Here is a 19,477-nt window from a genome sequence, read left to right on the forward strand (position 1 = left end):
GGGTTGCTGTGCCCCTGGTGTAAAATCCAGCACTTGCCCTTGTTAAACTTCATATGGTTGGTGATTGCCCAGCTCTCTAATTTGTCTAGATCTCTCTGCAGGGTGTCTCTGCCCTCAAAAGTGTCAACAGCTCCTCCCAATTTTGTGTCGTCATTTTGGCTTACTTCAGAAATTCTGGTGGAATCAGTAGCTGAGAAGTTGACCTACAGGAAAGAAAGAAATTCCTACAACATTTTGTAAAAACCACTAAAGAAAAATATTGCCATTTTCCACACCTGCATTCACAATGGTTTTCAGAGGAAAGAGTACTTGCCCCAGTGTAGCCACTAGAAAGTATTAAAAAAAAAATTCAAAAAAGGCAAATAGGCTAACATTTCAGTGGACAATTTCCCCTGACTTTACACTCCACATAAGGCTTCCCCATGAGGGGAAATGGCTACTGAAAGCAGTCCAGGCGATCCTAGTTTCCTTTATTCTTTAGAAGGAATATTTATTCTTGTGTCCTTCAGTCTCTTTCCATGACCATTTTATGAAAGTTAATCCAGATCTCCACAACCCTAAACCTGCTTGCATATAGTGATTGTGCTCTTCATATAGTCTGTATTTCCTCAGGTATCTCTCTATTCTTTTTAAAGGTTTTGAATTCTAATTCAGAGGTTTTATGGTAAATAAAATTGAAATACCTTCAGCATTTTCTTCCTTGTGAGAACTGGAGTATATATTTGTTTTTCACTTGCTCCCTTTTAATCAAGCATTTTGTTGACCATAATCAATTTCTTCACTCAGGTGAAAAATGTGCAATTATCTACAATGAAGAAGGTGTGTCTAAGGAATAGGGTGGGGGGAAGAGAAATCAATGGAACCATCTGTCTGACATTCCTACAACATTATAAGAGACTTGTAATTAACTGCTTGCCTACCAAAGTCTGCCAGCTTTAACTCCCCCGTGTCACTGATCAGAAGATTCTGTGGTTTCAGGTCCCTGTGCAAAATGTAACGCTGGTGGATGTAAGACAGTCCTCGCAGCAACTGAAATAAAAATAACTGAAAAAGAGGGGGACAAAAAATGACCTCTGTTAATATTTTGCATATAACCACAGGTGATTTCTTCACAATACGCAGGGTGCTTGCATATTGTGGTAACATTGCGTCAGAATTCCTCCCAAACTGGTGTAATTCCCACCCAAATTTAACACAACGAAATTTCCATCTAAAAAATATGTAATTTGCAAGTACTAACCCCAGCCTCCAAGCCCTACTATATCATAGATTCTGTTTGCCTGCTTTAAAAAGAACAAGAGCAATACAACCACGTGCAGAAGTCTCAATTTCTACCAAATTATAATTATACTCCATTTACCCATATGGCCTTAGAGATTAGGTGGTAGCCTGAAGACAGATGTGTATCTTCACTAATTATAGGAAACAACAGTACAGGGTGGAGAGGAATGGGGAGATAAAGGCTGGGGGATGGGACACTGAAGCTAAAACAAAGAAGAAATTAATAGTATAACAATAATGCCTGTGTACCCAAGGAAATCTGCAAGTATGATAGGTTTTCTCCTTCAAAGCTTTTTTTTTAATGGGAGTTGCTTATGTATTTTTCATTAGGAAATAATAATTCTCACTGAATCTAATGATGACCTTTGAAATCTACATATAATAGTTTCTAAGGTTAATTTAGATAGGAACCTAACTCATGCCCCATGTTTCTTTTAACCCTTCGCTGAACTCTACAAATGCTTTCCCTAGAGCTAAGCATTGATATTGTGTATTTTTGTAATTTATAATTATGAACGAAGATCTCCTTTCTCATCATTCTCCCACATTCTTATTGGTACCTGCTGTGAAAGGCCGTAAGTGTTTCCCTCATGGATTTTGTCAATACAAAGGGTGAACAATCAATTTCCAGGAGTTTTCTTTGCAGTTTTGAAAGATCTCTCCTAACATACAGACCCTTCCTATTGCCTGAAATACTTTAAGAAATACTACAGTTTCCAAATGGGAACACAACAACCCTTTGCAAAGCCAAACACGGAGGATTCAAGAGTGGTTATGGACCTTGTGCCTCACAGCTCAGTGGCCAGTGAAATGTGGTCTTTCAGAAGACGTGGAAACCACACCAAAGATTTGGGAAAACTCAACCCAGGGACATGAGAATTTCTAATTAACTTGCAACACAAGCATCCTATTTAGTGACTGCTGAAGTGAGGAGACATTATAAAAGGGGTTACAAAATCTGATTATAGAAGAGAATAAAGGCTGACATGAAAGAAACAGAAATGTCATGTTACTGAAGTTGAAATGAATTTAATTGCATTTCATTTTTCCCCCGAGTGCAGACACAATACATTGTATGTTTAGCTATTTAGCCAGGGCACAAAGAGCCATATCAATCACCTTCTTGCCAGGGTTGGGTCTAACAATGTGCTGAGGAAACCAAAGAGCAAAATACAGAAACTAAAGAAAGAATAGCAGGAAAGTCATAAGTAACATGCACATTCCTTTTTGAATTGTGGTTAAAATGGAACTCATGGTACATAAAAACTATTTTAATAAGGGCAGGAAGCAGAAACGGCTTTCATTACAGCCTTAAAATATAAATTAAATTCTATTAAACTACTTCATAACAATATTTATTTAATAAAAATATAGGGAAAATATCCAGCTTGCTATGCTAAACAAATGGTATTTCACTTCAAACATTATTTTTAAATTTGCAAAGAAATTTCAATTATCATGTTTTCTTAAACCACTGTAATCTTTATAACTCAAAATGTATTTATTAATGTGGGCTTTCCTTTGGCTTTAATGCAAAGAGTCAAGTCATTTGACACGACGTGCTAAGAAAAAACCCCAACAATTTCACAGCTAAACAGAATAAATATCTGCTCGAGGACAGCTTTGAAATGCAGTTTTATTCCAAACTTGTAGGCATGTTGTACTCATCAAGTACTTCCACAAAAGTAAATTAATTCACTCACATACACTGTATCAATTGCTTCCTCCTTGGAGGAAGATCATGAAAGAGAAGGGGAAAAAAGTCTCCCTGAATTCATTATAGTGTAAACTCAGCCATTTTCTGTTGGTTCTTCTTTTCCACCTTTGTTTTTATTTGGTAATACTAAATGTGAAAAGATTTAAGTGAAAACATAAGCCTAACGCCTGGCAGTAGAGCATTCTGCAAACCACAAGGCCTATGAGATTGCTTGGGAACAGAGAACAATGGTTACCTACTCCACAAAAAGACACGACAAATTGAAAAGAACAGTTTCTGATGCCGCAAGAAACACTTCTGCCTTCTCACAGTCAAGTTCCCCCCCCGTCTTGAGGAAAGCCCTCTCCAAGAAACCCATTCCCCTTCAAGACTACCTGCATTACCTTCACAAGGATGGAAATGAATGCTGATTATGGTACCATCACCTCTTCCCCATACACCCAATCTGAAATAGGCATACCATCTTTCATGGTCATACTTTGATCTTACTTGCTCCTTCCTCCACCTTTCTTAGTTGTGATTACTATACAGCCTCAGCTTGGGGTGTCTGCAGAGGGTTTTGAAGAAGCAATGGAACTGCCATTTCTCCAAGGCCACAGGATGGCAGTCCTGTGGACCAGAGGACAAGTCTAAAAGGACTCAATAGCAAATTCCCTATGCATTTCAGTGGGTTGGTTTTGCAGGTAGAAATAATATAGACTTGTGGTTCTTGAGCTTTTATGTCAGTAATTTTAATTTTTGCATGGTCATACACAAGGCTGTATAAGTGTCAAATAGCCTGTAATAAACAGCCTAGGACATCACTTGCACTGTTTGTAGCTTATTAGTAAGAACGGAGATTGTGGTGATAAAATGAGAGACTTAACAAAATTACATGGGTCATTGTGATGAGAGTTGGAAAAGACAGAAAACAGGAATGGGATTTGTTTCTAGAAGTCAGGTTTTCAGCAAGGCTTAACATTAAGAGGCTCAACACTTCACATTCAAACCAAAAAAAATTTAATATTTGTGGTTCAGGCCTTGCTTATTTATTACAGCCATGAAAGAAATACCTTTTCTCCCCTAACAGTTACGCAGCTCTCACTTTACTGAGCAACATATTTTAATGAAGAATTTCCATTGTCAGTGTGAACAATGCATACCAGTCAAAGCTAATTTGGGGTTTATGGACTGTGATATTAAAAGAATATTAGCAGTTCTTAAAACTTACAAGAGAAAGCCCTCAACTCCACAAAAAGATAAGCATCTACCTAATCTTTCAAGTAGAAGGCCTGGATAGCTACCTGAGCTACATGCAACATTTGACCAAACGTCTCTTTAAACCAGTTAAATTTTCTGAGAGACCTGCCAGCTGCCTACGTGAACAGCCCTGCTTTCATGGTGTTTTTCATGAGCCTGGGTAAGTGTACAACCTAGACCATTGCATGCACACATCTAACAGCTGCAAGATGGTTCACGTGCAGCAGAATTCTTTACTATCTTGTTGGCCTCTGAATGTCACAGAGGATCTTGAGCACTTCTCATCCAAATGAGCTCATAAACTAAACACTGACACAGGCCACCCAAAACACATCTAACATGTGGGACCAATGGGAGTTAACAGTGTCTGACTTGGGTTCTGAAAGCTTTGATGAGTCTAATGATAAAGGGGGATGCTCATGCATAGGTGATCTGTGTAGAAGTGCTAGGATGCTCTCCATTCCCAGAGATGATAAGAGTTTCTGGCAAAGGATGCTGGGGTAAGTGAAAAGCAGAAAGAAATTCACAGCATGCCCAGTGACATTCTCCAGAAAATGTACTGTTTCTACACAGCATCTGCTGAGGCATCAAGGATCCCAATGACAAGAAGGATGCTGCCCAAGACAACAGACTAATGAGGCCTGTCAGAGACTTTAAAAAGTCAGGAACTGACTTTCCCTGATAGCACAGAGGGATTTCTGAATTATTTCCTGCATTTGAGTTCCCTTACTACATGTTGCATTGTGGGAATAAAGGACCCGGACTTAGATACAGAAGTAGAAAGCTATACGGAACCTTTTAGTCTATAGAAGATGCACAGAACTCTTGGCTCTGCGCTCTCTGCAGCAAGAGACTGCAAATGGAGCTGAGCTAACCTGGGCCATGAGTTCACATTAGTTCAGAAGAAAGCTGAAACAAAGACTGGATTAATGTGCTCGTCCTTTAGCAAGCTCATATTGCTTTATTAGCATAGTTACTTTTGAAAAGTAATACACGACACTGCACAAGCTTTATGATCACTCATCACTGATAACACAAGAGCTCCTGCTTGCTCTATGTTTCAAAGCACACCAGCTGGGTATCACGTAATAATCTGAATTCCCTTGTGTGTATTCAGCATCAATCGATATCATATCCAGCCTTAATAGGCCATCAAATCTAAAAATACCAGTAAAAGAAACCCAACCCAAGACACCTCACCTCATGCTTGCAACCAGTGTACTTCTCCCTGTCATCCAGAGGATATTACAGGCTTCTGTGAATTACTGGCTATTTACCAAGGCAAAAGGAGGTAATAAATTCCCACAGTACTATCTCACAGCCTTGGAAATAAACACATCTGAACATAATGCTTAGTTACATTTGAGTTTACTAGATTGAGAATTTTATACCTACTTAATTTAAACCATTAACGTAATAAAAAACTACCTGGTAATATATATTATCACAGAAGCAATGAGAAATGTCTCTGCGTGACTTCTGCTAGCACGTCAAAAGCTCATCAAGGACAACTTTTTTTATCATTGTTGGTTTGTTATTCTTCTCCCTCCTCCCAGCCAGGATAATGCCACAAGATAAAATCCAGCTTCTCACTTCTAACAATGTCCTGGGGAAATACTGAACTTTTTAGGTCAAAGCCTTGTAGACTCTCTTGCTTAAATTGTCAGAAGAAGAAATTCCAGGAACAGAGTGTTGACTTGAGATGAATTTGCATCCCTAGGAATAACATCATATCTGAATAAAATATTGTTAGCCATTTGAATCAGAGTGATTTTCATGGTCATAATAAGCTTAATCTCAATAAAAGGTTCTGCTGTCTGACCTCCCTGGAACCAACTGAGTTCTCTCCAAAAGAATTTTAGAATAATTATCTCCAAAACACATTTATAAAGGCTTCTAACTTGTTCCTGCATTCCTTACACGAGAGTCTCACCAAAGACTTCACACAGAAATGCATACGATACAGCCACTGGGAACGCGCATCCTATCATTACTTTATAAAAAGATACTAAACCTACAGATTTTTCTACTTATTTGCAGCAGAACTGCAAAGGAAGGAGATTGGAAAGTGTTAATTTGCTAACTTATATTCTATTTGATGTTCCTTTAATCATTTTTTGTCCCCTCTGGGTACTACTACTAGTCATTTGCAATGAGGAAGGTGTGCTTAATTAACCAAGTATAAAGACACTCCCTTATGATCAGTTATAGTTGTCTGCTAATGTTGAATAAGTGGAAGACTCTCAGATTTTTTTCTTCTGAATGGCAAAAGTAAAAATAAATTCAGTTAAATTAAAACTCCTTTTCTACCTTTCACCAATTTGCTCCCATGCTGAACTAGGTCAGGGTGGCAATTTGTGCCTTACCGATTTTAAAGACACCGGAAAAAGTGTCTTCTTCATCCCTACAACATGTTCATGCTCTTCGCCATACATGTACCACGCAGATCACACAGACAATAAATTGCGCACACACACTCTCCTTTCAGTTTGGAGTTTGCACGTATTTCTTGCTGCAGTAAATATAAAAGTGACATTCTTTGAGCATGAATTTTAACACACTGATAAAGATTCTGCGTTTACTCTTCACAGTTGTGCATATTATCAAATCATTACTTTAAGTGACAAGACTGACATGAAGTAGAGTGAAATGCTGATGCCACATTTAATGTCTGATAACTAAAAAGTCTAATTTAAATAATCAATTCTCAATGCCATGTGTAAAAGAACCTTAATTTGGCATAACATTATTCTGTCTGCTCTACACCTGCTTGTTCGCTGAATGAGGAATGAAAAATAGCAACTTCTCAAACATGTTAAACAGCATTGCTTCCTACTTAGCATATCTGTTGAAATATATTTTTAATTCAACTCTACATCAGCAGCATCACTAATTTCAGTGAGTAGGAGTTGATTTCAAAAGCATGACATTAGTTTGATTGCTTCCAGTAATGACCAATGAAACTAAAAGGACCACCACAGCATGTATTAACTTAGAGTAAAAGAGTGTTTTCTCTAAAGTCCAGTGAGCCAATATGATAGGTGAAACAAGACATGAAAATTCATCATAGCTGGATGTATTATCATGGCTTAATTGCCCAATTTCCTGTACACCTAAGTCTATGGCAGTTAACCTTTTGGTCAGACACTTCTGGCTACACAGAGATGCTCACATGCCACAGCTTCCCCTGCATCACGTAATCACACATTTGGCACATATGGATGCAGGACTGGCCATGTGATTCAATGCACGTCTCCCACAAAAAAGGTGACCACAAACCTCTTGTCCACACCACAGATGTTTATACAATCACACAATGGAAAGAAAACAGACGCACACCAGGGAGGCCTACATCAATAATACAACTGTAACCTAAAAACCAAAGCATTTTTAGCATGCTTTTCAGATACTATACTTCACTAACAAGCATATGTTTTTATCTCTTACTAATACTGAATGGAGCTAATGCTTAGCAAGAGCCAGTATGCAATGCTCTGCTACTGCCAAAGTTCAAGCAGCTGCACTTCAAATGCAGTAAGCCTCATGAGGATGGGATACAGGAATTGCCTAATCCTTCCATGTTCTCCATGCTTCCCTACCCTTTGAGCTTCAGATCATTCTAAAGCTGTAACCAGCTTTATGATAAATATTTACGTTTACAAAAGACATCAGATGACAACTACCCTATGGCTTTGACTCAGATTATTAATTTTCACATTAGTCATTAAATGCGAAAATTATTCATCTGACAAAAACAGATTCAACTTTAAAAACTGCAACCATTAGTTAAGGACAACATTCACAGCACTGCAGTATGGAGAAGAATGAATGAATACCGCAAGTGATTAAGTGCCAGAGGTTTCTGATAACATCAGATAATATTCACTATATTTCAACATTTTCAATTCGATGTGCACTTCAACTTGTTTAGGAGGCCAGTATTAAAACTTTGGTTTAATAAATCCAATATTTTTATCATATCTGATTTGGGATTTTTGTTAATTTTTTTTAACTTAGACTGCTATAAAGTTGGCTGATCTTGAGCACTTAACACAGAAAAATGTTGCAGCATCCCATTATCTTTCAATAATGCCTATTAATGAAATTTCTTTTAAATTCTTTTTATAGAAGTTTTAAGACTGAAACTAGTTACAGGGTATTTTTTTCTGAAACTTAAGCATATTTTTTACTGAGATTATTGGGCTGTCCTAGGAAACTTAATACCCAAATTCCACTCAACATTTTGCCACATACCTTACATGTGACCTTGAAAGTCAACTATTTTCTCTGACTCAGTGTAATAGTGATAAAAAATATTTTTAAAGGTTGTGGTGGGGTAGGGCTTAGTTGGTTGAGGTTTTGCTTCAAAAATATCCATTAATTATGGATAGAAGACTGCTGTGCCCTGCTTCCTAGGAGCAAGGAAGGCTCAGAATTGAGATGGGTAAAAGCTGAAGTTTTGAAGGCTCCTGGGACAAGGCTGAATATTCCTGTTCCCTGCATGCAAAGTTCAACAAGAGGGTCTGCCTATTTGTTCCTACCACTTTTTGGCCCTGGGAAGAGAAAAGGTGCCCAGGGAGAACAAATCAGAGCAGTAATATTAGATGGAATAAGAACAAACTGGAAATTCCTTCTCCCTCTGGTCACAGTAGACGATAGGGGCCTTCCAAGTTGCCTGAAGTAAAACATTTCGAGAGTGATTAAGAGACAGAGACTGTTTTTGTCTGGCTGACAACCCCATTGTCATTCGGGCTGGTGTGGCATGGATTGAGAAATAGTGGGTCTTTCTATTTTGTCCAAGATGTTTTTTTGAAGTCAAATGCTCACACAAATCGATATTAGCTCTAACACTGCAAGCAGAGGAAAAAAGGCAGAGAGAAAAAAAATGAGAATGCTTTTCCCAAAAGACTACAGCTATTTCAATGCAGCATCACTAATTAAAAAGCAAATCAGCTTTCATTAATAGATTTATTTTTAAGGCAGGAATGCAAAAAAGCAATGCAGGCATGACAGATGCAAGCCTGAGCTCCACTTGCTCCAGAGTTACAGAAGACAGACTCAACTATAAAATAAATGCATCAAAACATAAAGATTAAATTACTTACATTGCTGGGAATTTAATAATATGGAGTAAAAGATGCAGTTAAAACAAAGATGATATTTCAAAGTTAAAACAAGTTGAGAACTGTTACATTTTCACAGGACATGCTAAAATGTACAAAAAAAGATACTTAAAAATTACATTATGATTTTACAAAACAAGAACCATTTATGGACAGCTGCAAACAAAGGCTCAGGAGAACCAAGAAGATAGGTCAAAAGGCTGGTGGAGATGGCTCTGTACCAGGCAGAAAGAAGCACAAATCAGAACGAAGATCATAATTTAAAAAAAAGAATCACTGGCAGGGTCAATTAGCTGCTCTGACCATTAGAGTTCCTGCTGTAGGAAGCAATCCAGATGTTTCAGCTGAGAGTCCAAGAAGTATAAACTATCTCTAAAGGCAGCCACAGCTGTAGAAAAGAAAGCCAGGAGTACAGATTTCAGTAGCCCAGGCCAGGAGGAAGAGCACAGGGAGAGTCAGAAGCAAGTCTTGTACCTCAGTTTGCCACAGCCACATCTTGGAGTTTGGCAAGCACCGCACGGTATACACTTGTAAACCGACCCTTAGCTCCAAACATGTACAAGGCTGCAGCAGTAGCTTCTAACAGAAACATAGTTATATGTGGGGCCATGTACTTAAGATTTATTACTTGCCTTCCGTTTTGGAAAAACCGGGAAAGATGTCTTCAAAACTTGAGAAGATGAGGCTGTGCCTATTAAACAGGGACCTGCTAACCAATTATTTTCTCTCCTCATCTCTACCTATAAAACTATACACAGTATATTACTATATAGTTATAAATTAATGGTACATATGCAGGCCTGTTAGTTACCAAAGATGTATACAACTGTGTATTTGGAGCTAAGAGAGTTTGGAGAATCTATGGATTGAAGCAACTGCTTTCTGCCGATTTCCCTTCTAGCTGATAAATATGTTGCAGGTACCTAACCACATTTATGTTACCAGGATACTCAGTTTAACATTCTCAGGGATAGGTATTTTAAAAACAACTTTAGCTAATAACATCTCAGCCTCACACACAAATTCTTTTAAGGGTTTAAAACCTGATGCTATTTGTAAGACTTGGGCCTCCACACATGAATTACAAAATTCTGAAATCATTATGTGTGAATATATACATACCACTAAAAATGCTAAACCTAATACTTTAGGAAGGAATATTTTTTGTTTGCTTAAACATACTGTCCCAAGACTCCTACAACTGCCAATTGAGACATTCTTCTTTATAATTCAACATACTTATAATATTCTGCTTACTCTTTATTTAAAATATTTAAGTGACAGCAAATAGCCTATTTGAAACCACAGAGAAAAGCAATGTTAAACACAACACCCAAGGGGACAGCAACATGTGTGTCCATCAAAGTAATTTGGATCTTATTCTATTTACAATTCTTCATCTAAAAGTAAGCCTGAGGGAACAGCATTGTCTTTAGCTTGTAAACATGGAGAAAATTCAGAAATATAATTAGGCTTAAGATGTCCTACAGAAACTAAAACATAAGTAAATAATGGCTTTGCTTCTGCATTCCCATAAAGTACTGTTTTACAGGAACTACTGTATAATATTCTTTGGAAAAAGAAAAATGTATGATTAAGTGGTTTTGTATTTATAATAACTGGCAGCAAGCCAAAAAGCAATACCATCACTAGGCAATACTTTCCTCAAGAACAAAATTAAAAGGCAGAGGGCCTTTTGTCATACTGGGAGAACATCACTTGCTTAATCTCACAGGTTAGCCCCAGAAAGCCAAGACTAATTTATTGCTACTGGAATATAATTGCTCAATGGGAAGTTTTAAAAATTTATTTAGGGATCACAAAACCAGTGACTCTGAACAAACAGTGTCTAAAAGTCTTAGTAAAAGTGAAATTCCTGAAGGACCTCTAGCAAGAAGGGGCTGGCAGGGAGAGAAGGCTAATTACCATGGCTCAGCTCAACCCTTAAATATCAGCTGAAGCTCCAGATAGAAAACTCTGTCCAGAGCTAAAACCAAAATAGGTGGCAAAGTCTCGGAACCACAATTACATAAGTCAACAAACTGTGTACAGTGCAACAAAGCATTATGATATTACGTAGTAACCAGCTTATCTCCTCTGTAAGAAGAGAGGAGTGCAAGATTTTAGTTCTGCATGCTGGTAAAGGTCTGGGAGTTGGTAACACATGACTGGGTTCCCTTCTCTCTGCAATTCCTGTTCTCCCAGCTGAAGAAATCACTCTGTTGGGCTAAGAAGGTATCTTTTACTCGTAGCCTGAGAGCCGGTATTTCACTGAAAACACCAGGCAGGCTGAATCAGTTTTAAAATGGTAGGTCCTCAAATTCTTATGCTAGGTTTTAATAATTACTACTATGAATGAAGGCTAGGCTTTGCTGCTGGCCTGGCAAAAGAGTCTACTAAATACATATAGTAAATTTACATTAATATTATTTCACAGGAAAAAAAGAACTTTAATTGTCCAATGGGCTTGCTCATGGTAGAAGGGTAGTTTCATCTGCTCCGGCTTACCGATGTTTTTTCTCTTTTTTTCCAGTGTCCTTTTTATTAATAATCCACCTGGATTTTAAAAAGCTTGAACTGTACATCAGGACTCTACGCTTGGCTACTTAAAGAAATATTTCTAATGTGCCCATAAGCTTCAGAGGTGTTGCTGAACACTGCATGGAATACACACAGCAAAATTTGAAAGGAAAATGCTGCCGCTGCAGTTCCCTCCTCAGCTCCTGTTTTGAAAGACAGGTATCTCAGGATTTAGAGGAGCGACGCATTAGCAAGCCTAACTATCTGCGTATGCCTATCCCCCTCAACGACAAGCTCACTAGGCCTTGATACAATCGAGAAAAAGTACAGTTATATGAATTACGATGTCCTCTCAGCGGGGAACAATTATGGCTACAATGACTACTGCACATTAGATCTCAAGCTATACAGCACCGCAGCCTTGGATTAGTCTTACAAATATGAAGCAGCACGAGTAACTTTTAAAGCCAGCCTTAGTTTATCCCAAACCTTAGAGAGCCGAAAGTAAAAGTATCTACACAGGGAAATGAAACACAAAAACGTTGTTTTAATGAGCACATTCAGCACGTGAAACGCTGCTTAGGAAACCGAGCCGTGAAGAAAGCTCGAAAGTTTTAGTAGTCAAAAAGCAGGTGCCACTTCACCCACCTTCAGCCATTTTGAAGTGCCACACTCATGGAGGCACTATGAAGCTGGCACTGGGAGGACACTCATGGGCTTTCCCTGTCCACGCTACCAAAATCCTGAGTGACAGTCATATATCACAAGGATGCTATCTTGCAGCATACACATCATGTATTTTCAAAAAGAATTTTTTTTTTCAGTTTGGGTAAACATATGCAGTAAGGAAGAATTTTTCTGAATTTGTTTTTAGATGGCAGCCGTTCTTGTCTAACTTCATATGTTCTAAATGCCACTTTTCAGTGAAAGAACACAGAAAATTAATCTAAGTTACAAAACTAGCTGACATACAACAATGATCTGCTAGTGAAAAAAAAATTCTTTCCTCGTTTTAAAATATTTTCTTTCCTTAAACCAAACAGTCCTTTTGAGTTTTCCAGGAAAGAGGTATTTATTTTTTTCCATTAACTTCTCAATTTCAAGAAACTAAATACTGAAATAAAGCTCTCAGTATGACAAGTGAAGATTTAAACACTTCCAAAGTAGAACAACAATGGGACTGATGTTAAAGTGCAAGACACGTGTAAAAAATATCATCTGGGTGATCTATACACACACGGCACATTCTGCATGTCTGATTGGCTTCCATTTGATGCTAAAATCATCTGGCTGACTTCCCAGAAAGTAACTGGATCAAATCTCTACCAATCTATCTTTCCATTAAATCCTGCACCTAAACTCCCTCCTTCCTGCATGATGATTCTCAGTGTCTACCTTAGAAGGAAAAATCTTTTAACAAGTAAGATCAGCTGTGAGAATGCTTCATCAAAATAAGTGAGCAAAAAGATTAGGGAAGATTTTATATGCTCATATAAAAAGCAGTATATTCAGCTAATATAATTCATTACAATTCCCTCAAACTTGGTGAGCCTATAATGACTTACCTCACTGGAGATCTAGCACTGACAGCCTAAAGCAAGTTTACTTAGGGGTTTCAGGGAAGTATTGCCTTGTTTTAAGAGCAAATGTTTGAATGGAGGGGAGGGGTTACCAACACTGTAACAGTATTTACTCATATATTCTGGCTCTGTATCAACTTTACAGACTTCACAAGTTCTTTTGTGGGAATGTTCAAATACTTGTTTGTAGTTTGTTTTTTTTTAAAGAAAAATACTTTGAAATTTAGTTCATATGCCAATCATTTTCCCTCTAGCTAATAATCCATTTATATGAAACAACTGACATGACATTTTACACAAAGTTACTGTTACTGCGTTTGCCTTGCATGTGTGCTCTTTTTGCCTCTTACCTTCACATTTTCTGGATGAAGCCCTCCAGGGTGTTTGTCCATGTACTGACATAAATCAGTGTGCTAAAAGAAAGTCAGATGGAAAAAAGTGTATTAATATCTGTATGAATGCAGCAATAAATATCCTTCTACTTAGGAGTGGACAGAACAAAAGGAAAATAAGATTTTTCAGCCACATATGTACACACACATACTTGTACCTTTACACTCCATTCTATTTAACAACCTTGGTAACTTGGCTGATATGAATATTCACCAAACGTAAATTAATTTTTCCCCCTTAACATCCTGCATATGGTAAATTAATTACTTGAATTTTAGTATCATTTTATACCTTGTAAAGACAATATCACCATCAACACCATAAAAGTAATATATCTGGAGAGAAGAGGAAGAACTTAAAGGGAGAACCTCAAATGCTGCTACTCATTATTCACAAGAAAACATTGCCTTTTAAATATAATCTCGTGGTAATCTGTTGTGATTTAACATGGCAGGCAGATAAACACCAGAGAGCTGCTTGCTTATGCCCCCACCTCAGTGAGGTGGGGGAGAGATTCAGAAGGGCAAAAGTAAGAAAATTCATGGGCTGGGATAAGAACAGTTTAATAATAATAATAATAATGATAATGATAATAAAAAACATCATCATCAACAACAACATAAATGAAAAGGAAAATGACGAGAGAGAAAAAAGCGAAAAAGCCAAACCCAGGGAAAAACAAGTAATGCAACCACCCACTACCTACCGACTGACATCCCAGCAGTCCCCAAGCAGCGATCGCTGCCCCCAGCCAACTCCCCCCAGTTAATATACTGAGCACGACGTCCTATGCTATGGAATATCCCTTTGGCCAGTTGGGGTCAGCTGTCCTGGCCGTGCCCCCTCCCAGCTTCTTGTGCACCCCACAGAGCATGGGAGGCTGGAAAAGTCCTTGACTAGTGTAAGCACTACTTGGCAACAACCAAAACAACAGTGTGTTAGCAACATTACGCTCATACTAAATCCAAATACTAGGAAGAAAATTAACTCTATCCCAGCCAAAATCACGACATGATCCTAGATTAAGAAGGCTCAATGGTTCAGAAAATAAATCTGAAAGGCATTGTGAATCAGAGTACTGACCGGTACATTCCAGCTCAAAAAGCAGCATGTATTATGCACACGTACAGATATTAATTACAACTACTTTAGAAAACAGCTTCACTGAAGACTCAAAGTTTTCGCTTCATGGCTGCCTATATTTTCTTCAAATATATCATAAAATCTCTTCAGAAAATAAGAGGCTTGCAATGTATAGACTCACGTTATTCTTAATAAGTATTTATTACTCTAACTATGGAAACACTATTTTCTCTGAATTTTTTCTTGCATTTCTTCACTTTCCTACCACTCAGCAGCACGCTATCAGTGAAGTGACATGTTTCTTCTTGGATTTGTTTGAACATCTCAACTTCTGGAATTATGTTCAGAATAAACAAAGCAAAACTATGCTCTAGATTAACCACCAAAAACTCAGAGACTGACACTGCCTTCCACATCTGGTTTCTGAACACATCTGGCAAAAAATCATCCAGCATTCCTCGAAAAGCTACTTGGCAATACCTGCCTCACATACAGCCCAACTAAATACAGACAGTTTTCACGGTGGATATTTGGACAAAAGCTGACTTTGACATAGCAGAACGGTTTCTCTGTGCAGCATTTCTGAGTCCAGGCGCTATTCTCTAGTGCTCTTTTGCAGATGGATACATAGGAAAGTTCCCACCTTCTAAGACACAAAATTCATGCTAGCCACAACTGTTCTGGATAATCTTCTCTTCTGGAGTCATAAACTACAAAAACACACTGTGCATGTTGAATTGACATTGCAATGACATAAGATGCACTGGTTGATTAGGTTGTGCACTAGCACACCTTTTTTCAGGAATTCTTACCTAGCATCAAAAGAGTGAGTGCCCTCACTGCAGGAAATTACTTGAGCCCCAAAATGAACAGTGTGAGTATCACATATCACAAGGGCAGAGGGCACACTCAGACAAAGCACACTAAATACAACACAACAGAGCTTCTTCGAACACACAAGCTATGGCAAGCAATACTTCATTTGATAGATACCACATCAGTGAATGCATTTACAAAGAAAAAAATAAAAAATACACCTGTACCAGTGAATAGTTACTGTCACTGAAGTACATTTTGCATAAAGTCTATGCTTAGCTTAAAGACTTATTCCTAGTTTCTGTAAAATCTTTAGCCACTTTGTGGTACGTATTCCTCTTCTATTCTGCCAGTTAGTTTTCTGGGACTGTATCAATAAGCCGTGCCAGAAATGGATCGGTCATCCTTTGGTATGCATCACCGCATTACCCAGCTTTGTCTTGTTTTACTGTATCAACACCAAGGAAAGATATTCGAACAAAGTCGTCTGCTAGTCATCTGCTTGTCATTTGTTTGGAAAAACTGACAGTTTGAGTACTAACCCCAGAACAAGAGTCTGCTTCTGGCAAAATATCAGCTGAAATACCATTACTACAGGTGATGGCTGGTGTGAAACAAGAAGTTTGGGTGATTCCCCCCATTTTAACGGGTTATCTGTTATTGAAGATAAATGCCAGCCTAGTGGAATAACACATTCTCTTGAAAATAAATACAAATATTTGAATAGTGCTAGGATCTGCAGTGTTTGGGAGAAGTTTAAAGAGTCTGAAGTTTTGCTTTAGAAAACCCAGCTGGGTGACAGGGCAGCACTGTCCCATCTTTTTCTCGGTGCCTCAGACAAACCCGTCACAGCCCCCAAACAGCACGCTCCCTCACATGGGCTGGCTGGAGGAGGAGGATTATTATTTCCCCACAGTTCAGTCTTCCAGCCTTTGTGGGTGACAGACAACCTGGTAGGTGGGAAACGTACTGCCTCCTTCACCTTCTATTGATTGCAAATCTATGATTTGCAACTAGTCAACCAACAGAAACCAGACCAGAGGAAGACAAACCCAGTGCTACTTCTGAAGGTCCCATCCCTGAAGTCCCAGCTCCCCAGCTGCCCACTAGCTGCACCTTTCTATTCACCAAAAGCTTTCTAAGAACATCCTCTTCAGAGTCACATTACTAGGAACAGCAATAAGTCATGTTTTTATTTCCAATATACTTGTAATGAATTATGATGATAACACCATTTTCTTCCACTTATATTTCAGTTATTATTTGGATGCATTTCCTCCATACGTGAATATCAATGATGATCCTGTTTGTGCTATGCATCATTTGCCTCTTCTTCCTACCCCAAGGACCAGGACAACTGATAGCCTGTTACAATCTTCTGCATCAGTAGTTCTCTCCTTCAAAAACCAGTTGCTTGCATTACCTAAAATTCAGTGTAAGCAGCAATTTCTACAGAATCCTGGAAACCTTACAGAGTCAATTGTGCAGCATTCTTTTGGCATCTATGTTTTTTCCCACACACATGCTACAGACACAGAGAAACCTCTACCAAATCTTCATTCAGACAGTAACCAGAAGGTCCTTTTCTTTTCAAATCTTTCAAGAATTTGCCCTCATAAAACTAAGTTACAGTCCTCCTCATGAAAGCAACTAAACACTAAAGTACCATCTGAGAAAGCAACTTATAAAGTTACAGTACATTGTTCCTCACTTCAAAAAAACAAAACAAACACATACACATGGAAAACACCAAACCAAAACAAAAACAAACAAAGAATAAAATAATAATTAAAAAACCCCAAACCACAACAACAACAACAAAAAAGCCACACCCAAAAAACACATAGTGGTGCAGCAAAGGCAGCATCAGCTGCTCTTCTTTTTCCACGGTAGGGACTCAGCGCACATTGAATTAAGGATTAGTATAGCCAGGAAAGCTAACAGTGCTGCAGGGACAGTTCTTTCTAAACCTGTTTTCCCTTTTGGTGGGCGTCTGCTCCAGTGCTTGTATGCTCATCTGACATTGAAGATAACAACATGCCTGAAAGTTTCAAGAAAGCATTAAAAAAGAAAACAGAGAGCAAATTGGATGAACGCAGTTTTCTAATGCTATTCCATGAAATTGGTACCATATAGATGAATGGAGTTTTTTTCTTCATGCTATATTTCAAGATAGAAAGCAACACGCTTTCCCAGGTGGGACAGTAGCTGCAGATAACAGCATGCCATACTCTGACACTAGGGTCTTTGCTGTGATTACCACCTTGGTCTAATAAAATATATACCCTAAAGGAAAATTCAAGATACAATTACATATTGGCAATAACATAAAACTATCCTGAAACAATGTAGGAAGACAAGAAACAAACTAACACACCTTTTACAGTCCTTTCTCTATTGTCTCAGAGGGTGAGGACACCTCACAGGGAAGCAGGATACTGTGGGAATGCAATACAGAGACTTCCAAGTAATTGCAAATATTCGTCACACACATCCTGATACCAGGCAGACCCTGGCAGACCAATTCTGCTTTGAGCCAGCTTTTAACTACTCTATCAGCCATGCTGTTAATCCCCAATACACATAAATCACAAGTAATCCCATGCTGACAGAACACATATTTTATCTTAAATTCAAAATCCCATTAATTCCTGCTCTTAACAGTCCACCATTTTACCAACAGCTATATGTACAAATAAACTATTACTACTCATCTGTTCATAACAGCTACACATAAACAATAAACAGAGATAAAACAAGTTTCCATAGTGAAGAACTCAAAAGCTAGGGAAGTCCAGAATTAATGGCATTTATCCAACCTTTTGTTTGCCCAATGAAAGTGCATTATGATAACTTTTTAAATGTGTAACAAGATACGTTTTTCCCCTCATAGGATTAGACATACTCACTGAACAGATTAGGAGGTACTTGGTTACAGAACAGATGGGCTGTTTTTATGTTTTGGGTTTTTTTTCCCCATTCCATGCAGGTTGCAGTCTCTGGCTTATTTACTACTTTGAAGGCAGAAATATTAATCTCACAGGCTTTCCTTCCCTGCTTATTGCTATAGCAGTCCAGGGGAGACGTGGCATTATTCCCTTTTGTCAAGAAGGGAATTGAAGCAAAGAGGAAAAAAGTCTTAAGTACCACTGATTTGGGCAACTCCATTTAAAGCACTTTGGTTTTGACTTTTCAGAGTATTTGGCACTATCTCGCCTTCTATGTTTTGACTGACTTCAGTTACAGCTGTGACTGTATAATGCTTTTGCAAGGGAGACTGAGAATCTCATGCTGAATAGCAGAAGTTGGTCATATCTGAATTGCAATGACAGCAATTTGTATGGTGACGACGATTCCCAACATAGCAGGGATGGAACCCAGCTCTCTACAAGCAGTATTACCTACCTTATCTTGAAATGATACTTTGAATGAGGCAGGAACCCCAGAAGACACCCTAGTTCCAACAGCCACAAAAATGAGAAAAGTTCAACAACCACCACATGCCTTCACCACACAGTCCTCCCTCTGCAGAGCTGCACAACAGGCTCTTCCACAGGGATGGCAAAGGAGACTGCACAGGTCATCTTTATCTTGGTGTCCTCTAATTTTAAGAGCTTGCCTTTGCCACCTCACTAACACAATATTTTGTGCAAAATCTGTTATGCTTTACATGAACAATTTGATCTCTCCTCCCACTACTGCATCCCCCAGAAACAATTTCACTT

At 38.3% G+C, this 19,477-nt stretch overlaps 1 protein-coding gene across 4 annotated transcripts in view; it reads right to left on the bottom strand.

Moving 5' to 3' along the window:
- CDK14 (cyclin dependent kinase 14) overlaps positions 1–19,477 on the bottom strand; it is a 323,920-nt gene that overhangs the window by 160,973 nt on the left and 143,470 nt on the right. For all 4 annotated transcript variants that reach the window (XM_064444644.1, XM_064444647.1, XM_064444646.1 and 1 more), the window contains 2 exons: positions 13,811–13,873; positions 921–1,044 (listed from right to left, as the gene is read on the bottom strand). In XM_064444644.1, the coding sequence (XP_064300714.1) occupies positions 921–1,044; positions 13,811–13,873 (187 nt within the window). The remainder of the gene's footprint in view (positions 1–920; positions 1,045–13,810; positions 13,874–19,477) is intronic.

The sequence above is a fragment of the Phalacrocorax carbo genome, chromosome 2 (assembly GCF_963921805.1).
Source record: "Phalacrocorax carbo chromosome 2, bPhaCar2.1, whole genome shotgun sequence".
Lineage (NCBI taxonomy): Eukaryota > Metazoa > Chordata > Aves > Suliformes > Phalacrocoracidae > Phalacrocorax > Phalacrocorax carbo.